Raw genomic sequence first — 12,425 nt, 5'->3', positions numbered from 1 at the left:
TAAAAGTCCAAAGACTAGTTGTACTGCATTAGAAAGGTGTTGAAACGGCGTTCATGTCGTTCGTCAAGCGAGGTGATAGCGTGGAGGTACTGGGGTGGGGGTGGGGGTGGGGTTAGTGGAAGAGGGGGAGGGGGAGTGGCTCCTTCGCACCACTTTCCATAACATCAATCTTCTCTTGCAAATCTGTGTGTTTGTTTCATCTCGGTTTATCATTATCACCTAGCTTTCATCTTATCATGTCATTCCCTATCCTCTTTCATGTATTCCCTTGTCTATCTATACCTTTTGTTTCATCTTTTTTTGTGTGTGGCCTTCATCACTCCTTTGTTCTTTCCTTCCCAAAGACGTGTCCCTTTAATTCATCCTTAAATCAAATGTAACCTTAAATCTACCCCCTTGGCGATTATCCCTAAATTGCAACCCGCATAATCGTTTTCAACATTGCAAAATAAATACAGGTACATTTACGAACACCTACTGCCATGCACTATGAACTTTATCTTTAGTTATCAAAGTCGTTACGATTTCCAGTGCCACAAATACCATTAATTTTTTTGTGACAGTCATGTTGTTGAAAGCACTGCCATTAAGAACACCATTTGGACGTTGTAACCTACACAGTACCTCTTTATATGCGGGGTTGACCACTCTGGTTGTCGTGGGGTCTCGAGACATGGCATCCTAAAGAGTCACGTGATTACTGAATGTTTGTGGGTGTTCCTCTTTCTCTTGCTGGTATATTTTCTTGTTCAAATTTTCTTATTCTGCTTTTCTGAAGATTCATCGCACTTATAACCTTGTGCTCTGTGACACCAATGATGAAATTGTTAGCTTTGCTCACCTGTACGTGTCACAGCAGCCCCGACCTATATCCGGCTGTGGAGCCTGATTAGCGTGATGACAGAATTATTCTCCACCTCTCTCTCTGTCTCTCTCTCTCTCATCCTTTTCCTCTCCTCTCCACTCCTCTCTCTCTCTCTCTCTCTCTCTCTCTCTCTCTCTCTCTCTCTATATATATATATATTATATATATATATATATATATATATATATATATATATATATATATATATATATCATCCTTTTCCTCTCCTCTCCTCTCCACCCCTCTCTTTCTCATCCTTTTCCTCTCTTCTCCTTTCTCTCTCTCTCTCTCTCTCTCTCTCTCTCTCTCTCTCTCTCTCTCTCTCTCTCTCTCTCTCTCTCTCTCTCTCTCTCTCTCTCTCTCTCCCTCTCTCCTTTCCCATCTCACGAACTTTATTTTCATAACCAGTGAAAGGGATACTGAAATACGGTATTCTGAGCTTGGCAAAGACTCTACTCGATAATCTGTCCAACTCCGGACGCTCAATGACAAGAATATTCCCCTGACATTTGATGCTTGCCTTGAAAAAAAAATGCCAAGCACTCCACCGACACTTTTCCAGACAGACTAGAACCAATCCTTGGTCGTTAGCATCACAGTATTGTCTTGGAGTAACCACGACCCACTATCGGCCTTTCACAATCATGAACAGTTACATCACTTGTCAGGAGGTAGCTGTGGTGACGTGTTAACATCCTCTCCTCCCATCCTCGTACGGAGACACCGCCATGCTGTCCTGCTGCATATGCTCATACGTGCAGGCCACGGAGTAACCTCATCCCGTCCTCGTCACGGATTCCCCAAACCCCATTACCCAACCCCCAAGGCACCCACGCCAGCCTCAGCCCAAGACAGGACTTGCCTCCTCGCCTGCCTGCCCTGCCCGAGCCCGGCCGCCAGACGCAATCTCTCATGATCTCCTAAATGTTTTTTCCGATGACTTGTGGGTCTCGAATGAGAGCGAGAGGGAGATAAAAACGGCGGTAGATATATGTGTTTCCAGCCTTGGATTTCGAATCGTGCGTGGAAGCGACGTCTCTGTGGTTACCCTAGTTGCACAGCGGGTTTGGGGACATGAGGTGAAAAGGGAGGAGGGAGAAGGCCACATGGTCGATAATCTTAACGCTGCCTTTGGCCGGACGCTCGCAAGCGCTCGTAACTGCCACCTTCGTCTTGCTTCCCTGCACCTTCACTATCCTTATCTCAGCCCCTCGCCACCATAACACCCACCATCACGGCATGAACCACGTCAGGCTTTGATCATGAATCATGAACTTAACCATCGCTACACAGGCAAGACCTCCGAGGCAAAAGATAAAGCGCCCGCAACACTTTCTGCGCCGCGACCGCCGTCACCGCAGCGACGCTCGGTTGAACACGCTCAAGACCTTGCAAACAAAAGTCATTCTACCTCACCCTAGATGTTCGAACACCTTATCTCAAGAGAGTGTCAGCATCACCCTGACCCTCTTCGACCGCAGCCTCTCTGGGTTCCCTCACCCTTGACACATTTTGAGTCGAGGTTTGTCACACATTACTCGACTTGAAACGTATCACAGCACTCGCCAGCGTTACACTCTGTTAAGGATTGCACACCAATAAAACGAACTCTTTTTGTTCTGTGAAATGAATGATAGAGAGGAGGATGTACTCTGGTTTAACCTTAACCGTCGTATTTGGGTCATTAACCCCAAAAGTTGCCTTGAGGGGTAAATCAACAATATTTTGAAAATTTAGATAAGTTTTTGTCAGTCGCAGGAATACCTGATCTCTTGCGATACTCTTCTCATCAGATCCATACTTTTCTCGTGTGTTACAGTCCGTTTTCACACACACGCTTATAGCTCACAAAATCGTCCAAGTCCATTACCAGAGTAAAGCCAAAAGGGGGAAACTAAGGAAAATACGGAATAACAGGTCCTCGTCATGACTCGGAGTGGACCGGAAATTACGTACTTATTACTGACTGATAAACTAATATCAGTCTATCAGCCTCGCTTGTTGGAAAAACCTTTCTGCAGATCCGTTCTTGGGAAAATGGTTTTGTCAGAGATTTTGTTAGTTGTTCTACACATGATTCACTTAAGCTCCGCCCACCCGTGACGCCATTTTGACGTCACTCCGGTGGTGCCAACATGGTCGATGTCGTTATAGTACGTATTTATTACAGCGAACGACTTATTCCCCATCTTCGCAGCCGACGAGATATCCAAAGTGAAAAAGAACGCTGTGGGAATTATCGCCTCGAAAAATGCACGTCCGGACGAGAATCTAGGAGTAGCGAAGGGCGCGGGGGTGTGACGTCACGGACGCAGTTGGCAGGCGTGCGGCAGTCAATGGCAGCGGCCGCGACGGCTGGCGGACGATGGCTGGCGGGGGACTCCTTTAATACCCGTGTTCGGGGCAGCATGGCTCACAAAATAGGACTGAACGACACGCAGTACGAGCCAGACATCCGCGGTGAAGTGGACTTCGGTTTTTTCGACAGTGATGACGAGTTAGAAAGGACGAAAGTGAGTGAAATGGTCAGTGGCTCCGCTCGCCTGAGTTCGGTTCTCGGGGCCTCCTCCCCCGGCGCCAGGTCGGGGCTGCTCTCCCGTTGCGCCGAGGACGCTTCTTCCCCTGCTGCCGGGCCGTCGGAAGGTCAGCGGGGAGCGCAGGAGGCGGCGAGGGACGAGGACAGGCGGCGGCGAGGCAGAGCGAGCCCCGGCGCAGGCCAGGCAGGTAGTGCGAGTTCCCCCGAGGCCGAGGCAGAGGCCATGGAGCGCGTAGACCCCGGCCCTTACAGCTCGGACGAGTGGGAGGAGAGTGCCGCCAGTGACACGGACGGCGACCACAGTGACAGCAGTGACGACGACGACCCCAAGTCCCAGGTGGACAGGCTGATCGAGCGCGGCGCCCTCATGTACATGGACGGCGAGAACTCCAACCTGTCCTCCGAGACGGACAGCAGTGACAGTGACAGCAGCTACGACGGCTGTGACAGTGATAGTGAGAGTGACATCACCGATGTGTCCCCCCTGATCTCGGCCACGGCGAGCCCCCTGGGCCTGTCCCCCGTCCTGCCCCGCCGCACCCTGGGCACGTCGCCCCTGGCGCTGCACGACAACAGGGACCTGGCCCTCGAGTGCCGCGAGGAGGACAGCCCCGGGCACGACCAGGGCTACGACTCCCAGCCGCACTGCAACGGCTACAGCAACAGCGACGACTCCACGGACATGACCCTGCTGCTGAAGGCGGTGGTGGAGCTGGAGAGGAAGCAGCAGCGGAACCGCCGCTCCAACGGCCACCACCAGTACCACGGCCGCCAGTACCACAACCAGCAGTACCACCTCAACCAGCCCTCGTCGCCCGTCACCATCCACCCCATCGACGCCAGCCCCCACCACAGTCACCTCCGCGGCTCGCACCACCGGAGGAAGAACATGTCCTTCTCCAACGACGAAGTGCGGAGAATCGACCGCGAGAACCAGATCCTCCTGCACAAAATCATGTCTGCACACAACCGCAGCAGACAGCATAACTCTTCCAACCAGAACAGCCGGTCCGTCCACAGACCCGCGAACTCTACTGTGACAAGGAGGAGAGAAGACGAGAAGATTCGCAGGGAAAACATGGTGAGTCTGATGTCACTGCTCTTTGCCTCCTTTTGATGTCACTCTTACCGTTGACAGTAGGACGGCCATTATTAGCACAAGTCGAAGAAGTGCTGATTCTATAAGTTCCTTGGGTGTCTTTGTGTGATTATTAGCAGGGAGAAAGGTACAAAGGGAGAGATTTTAAAGGCCATTGATAGTACAGTAGATTTGTTAAAGTTCTGAAAGATGAGTGAGAAGCAGAGAGAAAGAAATAATGTGTGGTCTTTGGCATATTTGGACTTTATTAATCATAAATGAGTTTTATTATCATGGTGGCATTGTCAGAGAGAGAGAGAGAGTAAAACAAAATGATAGTTATGGTTTGAAGTAGAAAGTAGGCTTTTCTTAAGAGTATTCCTTTGTAGAATGGGATATATGTATAACTGTGAGAAGCACCTGTATATGCATATATATATATGTTATCTACATCTATGTCTATATCTGTAAAATTTATCATGTGGAAATTAGGTTGATGTTGAGACAGGGACTTGTAGGTTATTTCCTCAAATGTTATTCATGCAAAATCTGTGTTATTATGTCAGATGGCTTCTAGGTATCAGTATTTAGTAATTTTGTTCTCTGTGAACTTGTGATTTTTAGTGGATTTAAGAGGAAACAGAGTTGAATTGTTAACATTGTTAGAGTTCCTATTTGATGATTTCTCGAGTAGTAATTTATAATTCATTATGATTAGAAATACATATTGTGCAATTGAGTGATAAGAAGTGAATGAAATGTGTGTATATACAGCAGAAAGACTGATATTCTAAGAGCTTCTCATGTTTGTTATTGTGCAGACAACCAATTTCTTACATAAAGGAATCCCCTTTTGTTGGTATATATTAAGATACTGTAGTAGCTTTCAGTTTAGTGTGGAATGAGTGAATTTCATGGAAATTAAAGGGAATTTTTTTGGCATTTTGAAAAAGATGGAAAAACTCTAGGGGATCCCACAGCAAAATTGAGCTGTCAGGTTGAAACTCAATTACCAAGGTTTTTCCCTCTTTTTTCTCAAGACAAACGGAATAAAATGCATAAAATTGTTTTTATATATGTAGATTTTAATATAGAAGATTGTAATAGTGTGATATTGATGCAGGTTTATAGATTTTCTTTGTCTTGATGTTGAATTAAGTCATTTGTATGTTTCTGTAGTGGTTCTAAAATGCAGGATATTCAGATTAGTATATATAATGAAATTTGTTTGTATAGATCATCTAAATGGATAGGCTAGATCCAATAAAGAAGACATAAAGCAAGATCTTATGGTGCTCTGAACTTTTTATGTACAGTCAGATAATAATATAATTGTTGTATTTGGTATGATTTGGGTAATGGGAAAACTCCCTTACAAAGATATTAGTGCAGAAATCCAAGCTACCATTATAACTTTGAAAAGTTTCTATTCGATTTTTTTTATTTGTAATGATTGTGAATAACTGGGATTGTTTGTTTATTTATTTTTTATTGGTTTAGACAGGTATAGTGGCTGAAAATATACAATTACACAAGTTCTTTCAAAGTTTATTAATTTTGTTGGTGCATTTATGACATACATGTTTTTTCATGTGTATAAGGAATGCCAGGTGCTAATTCAAGGACACCTTTAAGCTAAGCAATCCTAACAGGGCATCATGTAGTAGGAAATGAACCCTGGGAGCCCATATCATATTAGTACCTTATTGAAATTATTTATCTTGTCCAGTTATTGGCTATTCACATATGTTATGAATTTGTTAGTATCAGCAGAAAAAAAAATAATATGGCTTAGGAAAAAATGGAGCTTGTAATTACCATTTCCCTCAAGCCATGTGCTCACTTATTTAATTTATGCAAATTTCCCCTTGACAGATCTTGCTGCGAAAAATCCAGGAGGCCAAGCCTTCTCGGGATGTAACTGCATCTCGGCCACCCCGTCATAGGACAACGCATGGCCTCCGTCCACCCTCAAGCCTTCCTACCACTCCAGGATCCTGCGGAGCCTCGGCCCGCACAGCTCCAGGCCATGTGAACACACCAACTCCACGGAAAGAGACGGCTCTCTGAATTAGCCACCAAGTAATAACTTCAGGTAATTCATGGCATATGAAGCTTGTAATACTGCTGATTACAGTTTTCTTGTACTCAAGTTGCCAATAATAGTTGACAGGGAGGTTCTTCCATTAAGAGAACAATGACGTTCCTTTATGGAGTTAAATGTGCTGTCTATATTCCAATATGTCACATGAAGGTGTCCAGTTTGTAATGTTAATTTCTTTTGCTATCATGAAAATGGCCCAGTTTTATTTCCTTGCACTAAGGATCATTTAGGTGTACATTCTTGTAATGAAGTTTCAGCATTAAGACAAAGTTCATACTTGTGCAACTGTTGACCCCATTGTCCAGGTCACTACACATTATACTTATACAAATATGCATTGAAATGTACAGTTGCTTGGTGTTACGTAGAGGTTGCTCTCACTTTAGTGAGTGAATAAATGATTGGTAGAGCAAAATAACATATACGGATTCATAATGATATCAGTGTGGCAAGTACTGTGAAGGTTCTTTTGGTACAAGATAATTTTCCTCTTTCTCAGTGTCTTTTGCTCTTTCACTTTTATTTATTATTTACTTTTCCCTATGCAGAAATTCAATCGAATCTGTTGTAGATAAACTTTTCATCTTTCGATGCATCCAAACTTGTTGTAAGCATTTGAGTGCATTTAGTTATATGCAAAGTTTGTTTTAAGGTGTGAAATCTGAAGTTTCTGTTTAGGGTTATTAGGTTTCATGATAAGAATGAACTTTGTATTAAATGTGTGACAGAAAGCTCAAATAGGTGGTCAGCCCATATTGTGATTATTTGGAGTGAAATGGAGTTTACAGCTGGAAATGTAAACACATTAGATATTATGGGGTTACTATCACTACCTCTCTAGCAAAAATATCAATGCTTTAATTCATAATCTAAAGACATAAATTTCCCACAAAGTGAATGCATGTTAAAGACCTCGTATGAGTAATTGAAAACTTGATAGTTTACTGCAGCTATTATTACATTCCATTTTTTGATGCATCAGAGTTCCCCAGTGTACTGTAGCTATGGTCCTGTATCTGAATCATCAAGACATATTTGGTAGTCATTTTGATCAACGAAGAAAGACCATTGGATGTAGTATGTGGTGTAACGGTGTGAATTGTACGTATGCAGCAGTCAAGGTTGATGGCTTCTGTTATGTGAGAACATTAACATTGATGTGTTCCAAATGTGTTGTTGTTGTTGTATATAGCATTTTAAGGGATGAGTTGAAGGTGATTATACTTATGGAGTAGATGTGAGCATAAAAAGAGATTCCAGCCAGGCAGTTTGGCAGCTTACAGCAGTGACTGCCTTTTTCTCACAAGTATCAAAACATCAGCTTCATGATAAGCCTATTTCTCAGTGTTTGCTAGTTGGGAATAGGAGATGAACTTCATTTTCACAAAGAAATGTGGAGCTCCAGCTTGAGAATGGATTGCCGAAAGGGATGCACATTCATGCTCACATTTATTTCATCTGAATTATCCTCTGCTCAACTCGACGTGTGGTAATTCTTGTGTTCAGTTACTATGGACTTCTCATGTATCTCGCTGCAGTTCATGCCTCAGTCTCAGATCTCCTAGGATTGGTGGAAGTGAACAGGGTTAGTTAGATATTCAACAATTTTGAGTCCATGGCATTAAAGCAGGAGACAGGAACAGTCATGCATGTGGAGGTGTGATAAAGGAAGTTTCATTTCTATTAATATTATGCTTAGCACTTTAAGGGAAACGTCTTTAGTAATGGACTTGGTGCGCCAAGGGAGAGAGGTAGCAAAGTGAGAATATTCTATTCATAGTTTATTCTTGCATTACTAGCTACCAGCTCTCTAAAGCAAGTAATTGTCTTTATAGGCAATTGATCTATTACTGATGCACATCAATATCAATATTTATCTGGCTTGAATATTACCTTTCAACAGGTAATCTCATAATTTGAACAGTTTATTTTGCAAAAGAGTAACCTTCTAAGGTAACAAATGTATTTATTTATAACCTCTGGAACATTTATTTTTTTCTGAGAGCGAGAAAGAAACCTACAAGTTGAATATAATTGGTTATGGTAGGTTTTGGCACAAACTTGAAACAGCACCTTCCCCTCCAGGTTGAGCTTATAGGCACAAAGAAGAAGCAGAAAACCAGTAATGTTGTGTAATATGGCATCAATACTTAATGTCAGTAGTAAATGCCACTGCAGTATCAACTAGTGACGGGTATTTGATTATTTTCTTTTATTTTGTGTGGCCGCCATTGAGAGGATAAGAAACTGTATTGTGTGTCACTAACAGTCTTTAATCATACAAGGAGGATGAAATCAACAATTTATCATGTGAATAAATAGATATAATAATATATACTGCCTTATGAATGTGACAGGGATGAGGCTTCATTGTTAACCTCAGCTGGTCCTTCCATAAGGTAAGTTTTACCCCCATCAAGGGTAGAACGCCTGCTTCAATACCACCCTGGGTGCATAATGCCTCATCTCGTCTCATAAATTTCATCCTTATTAATCTAGTCAGATGATCTTATTCAGTGAGTTTTAACATCTTCAGTTTAAAAATTCTTGAACAGCACTTCATGTACACAAACACATGTTAGTACATTATAAACATATATATTTTTATTATATATATATATATATATATATATATATATATATATATATATATATATATATATATATATATAATATATAATAATATATATGTAGAAAAAAATTGCTTTGAAAAAAAATGAAAGGGTGTTCATAATTTGAATTTTTCTGTACATTTTGGTAAATGATGAAAAAAAAAGAATGAAGTGCCGGAAGAATTTAGATCTGAATATGTCTGTTATGCTTCCAAGTGTCAATAAAGTTATGTATTGATCTCTTTATTGTGTGCAGCAGCTCATAAATTTCTGAAAATAAAAAGAAATGAAAAGAAAAAATTATATATAAGAAAAAATATTAATAAGATTTGCAGTTTGTGCACACTTTTAGTGAAAAAAAAAAGCTTATGTGTTATTGTGAAGGTGATGTGCCATATTGAAAATAGGAAATGGCACAAAAGTGTATAGGGACCATTTTGAAAACGGTTGATCAGTTTTGTATATTCCACTAGCATCATATTGTTATCAGGCTTTGTAAGATAACTCGGCATTTTTTTTTTTTTTTTTTTTTTTTTTTTTTTTTTCTATTGGTTATTTTGTTTAACTTTCATTTTTATAGCAGGTTTCATATAAAAATGCAAATGACTTAAAGAGCAATAAAAGTATCCCAGATAAAATTACTTGGTGTAAGAACAAGTAATTTCCTCATAGGTTGTAAAAAATTTATACTTTAAATTGTTTGTTTAAGGTCAACATGAAAGCCATTTTAGTTCTGATTTATGTAAATATATGTAACTTGGTATTACCAACATATTTATCTGTATTAATTTTTCTAAATGTATAATGACTGTATGGATTTTTAAGAAATTATTATTTTTATTACATCTTTTTTTTTTCTTCTTCATCCTGCCTTTCTTCATATTAAATGCTGCCCCTTGGATAATTGTTGTACAAGGCAGAAACCAGAAGACCATCCTGGATGTTGTGAGCTGCTTATTGTTGAGTTGTGATTTATGTAAAGGAGATGTTGTGTGGAATATGAAATGACCATTTTAAAACTGGAGACAATTTTCACGGCCGTTAAGATTACTTGTAAATATTTTTTATACTTGTCTTTCATTGTCTGTGAAAACTTTTGAACAATAAAAACTACTGTTGAAAATTAATCTCTTATTTCATTCACAATTTTTATTATACAAAGATAAATATTTACATTCATGTATACACATTTGGATATAAATATATATGTACAATTCACTGCAAATAGCAATAACATTCCCTGAATAACAATTACATGATAAAACATTATTATTTTACCTAGTGTCCTCTATACATTTTCAATATGTAATTAAAAAAAAGTTTCATCTGCAGTTAACTTAATCACATATACAAATAGAACTATATTCTTTAACTGGGATACCAAAAAAAAACACTTCACTCTTCAGCCATAATTACCAGACTAGACCACTTTACAAGATTCAACAAGTATATCTGCAAATCTGCAACAATTACGGGGAATCAACAGGCCACACAGCAACAAGGAGAGCACTGAACTCAAACCTGAATTCAAACTTTAACCTAGGAAATGCAAACATGTCTGAGATACGAATTTGAGCCACAGCTTTCAGCCTCATGTTAGACTGGGAATGTCTCTTATTTCCAGGTCTTATGGCTTGACTGTTGCTGAATCCTCATTCTTTGCTTTCTTAAACTTGTCTGTTTCTGAAAAATGAAAAGAGAACTTAGTTACCTCAAATGCTAATGACGAGATATTAATATATGCAAACATTTTCAAAAGGGGAGGGGGGAGGGATGGAACATGGAAGTAAACTTAAAGTTAACCTATTGATGCTGGTACATTCAGTGTCCACTGGTTTTAATAACATAGTTTACAGAAATATGGCTTTACAAGTGCTTAGTCACCAGGAGTCAATTACAGGTCTTGTGGTCTCACTTATTACCTCATTCTATAATTTTCAGACAAAAAAATATAATATTATAATTACTAAATTATTATTAATAATATTTACAGTATATGAAATAAATATTTATTTATGAAAGAGGGTAAACAAGATTAAATTGACTGACTCCTTGGTGATTAAGTACTTCTAAACCTACAAAGGTCTAAACAAAATACACTCCTAACTTCAAGAGATTAACCAAATGTAAAATAAAAAAAAAATTGTATTTTCAAGCTCTGATCCTTCATTGAATTCTACTTACTACTTTTCAGCAATAATATTTTCATAATAATTAATAAACAGTATGACACACTTACCGCTAGCTCCTTCGGCTACTGACCAGGATGATGTGCCAGCATGATCCTGCAAAGACATTGAGTGTAAGTATCAAGGGTGTGTCATGTACTGTTTGCTAGTAGGCCACTGCATATTTTTCCAATACAGAAGCCCATAAAGAACATGAGTAACAAAAACACAGCAGCCACTAACAGGATCTTTGTTACACATCCAGTTGAAAGAGGGTTGCAGTTCATGTTGAGTAGACAATAGGTATTTGGTTTACAACTCCATATCAGTATTTGGAACACAACAAGTATTTACAGAAGAGATACCCCCCCCCCCCACCACCACCAAAAAGCATACACACACACACACAAAATCACACACACACACACACACACACACACACACACAAACCCACAAACACAAACACACACACACAAACACACACACACACACACACACACACCACACACACACAACACAACACACACAACACAAAACACACAACACACAAACAACACAACATACAAACACACACAACATACACACACACACACACACACACACACACACAACACACCACACACACAACACACCAAACACACACACACACACACCACACACACACACATACAGACACACAACACACACACAACACACACACCCACACACACAACACAAACAACAAACACAAAAACTTACAACACACACACAACACAACACTATCCATAGATCATTACAACTGTCCTTTATATTGTTTATTTACACAATGGTTTTTCATTATATTTCCATATTACTCATATCATATCATAGTTTTTTTTTTATCATAGTCTATTCTATTATCTATGTACCATGTACTCATGTATTGCATTACTTCATCATACATGACATACAACAACACACCCACACACCACCACACACACCACACACACACAACACAAACACACCACACACACACACACACACACAACACACCACACACACACAAAAAAAAAAAAAACATACACACAATGAATGATCATACAC

At 40.1% G+C, this 12,425-nt stretch overlaps 2 protein-coding genes across 3 annotated transcripts in view; one reads left to right on the top strand and one right to left on the bottom strand.

Moving 5' to 3' along the window:
- Positions 1 to 2,985: 2,985 nt before the first annotated feature.
- LOC119570387 (cilia- and flagella-associated protein 97-like) lies at positions 2,986 to 10,322 on the top strand. The gene is made up of 2 exons (XM_037918142.1): positions 2,986 to 4,482; positions 6,355 to 10,322. Exons 1-2 carry the CDS (start codon positions 3,001 to 3,003, stop codon positions 6,547 to 6,549), a joined length of 1,677 nt encoding a protein of 558 aa, XP_037774070.1. The 5' UTR covers positions 2,986 to 3,000; the 3' UTR covers positions 6,550 to 10,322.
- Positions 9,707 to 12,425, bottom strand: part of LOC119570371 (cysteine--tRNA ligase, mitochondrial-like) — a 23,219-nt gene continuing 20,500 nt past the window's right edge. For both annotated transcript variants that reach the window (XM_037918137.1, XM_037918135.1), the window contains exons 15-16: positions 11,435 to 11,480; positions 9,707 to 10,878 (exon numbers count right to left, since the gene is read on the bottom strand). In XM_037918137.1, coding sequence (XP_037774065.1) covers positions 10,823 to 10,878; positions 11,435 to 11,480 — 102 coding nt within the window. In that variant the 3' untranslated portion in view covers positions 9,707 to 10,822. The remainder of the gene's footprint in view (positions 10,879 to 11,434; positions 11,481 to 12,425) is intronic.

The sequence above is a fragment of the Penaeus monodon genome, chromosome 4, assembly GCF_015228065.2.
Source record: "Penaeus monodon isolate SGIC_2016 chromosome 4, NSTDA_Pmon_1, whole genome shotgun sequence".
Taxonomy (NCBI): domain Eukaryota; kingdom Metazoa; phylum Arthropoda; class Malacostraca; order Decapoda; family Penaeidae; genus Penaeus; species Penaeus monodon.
The sequence above is the reverse complement of the archived record's forward strand: the minus strand, read 5'-3'. Positions and strand labels throughout refer to the sequence as shown.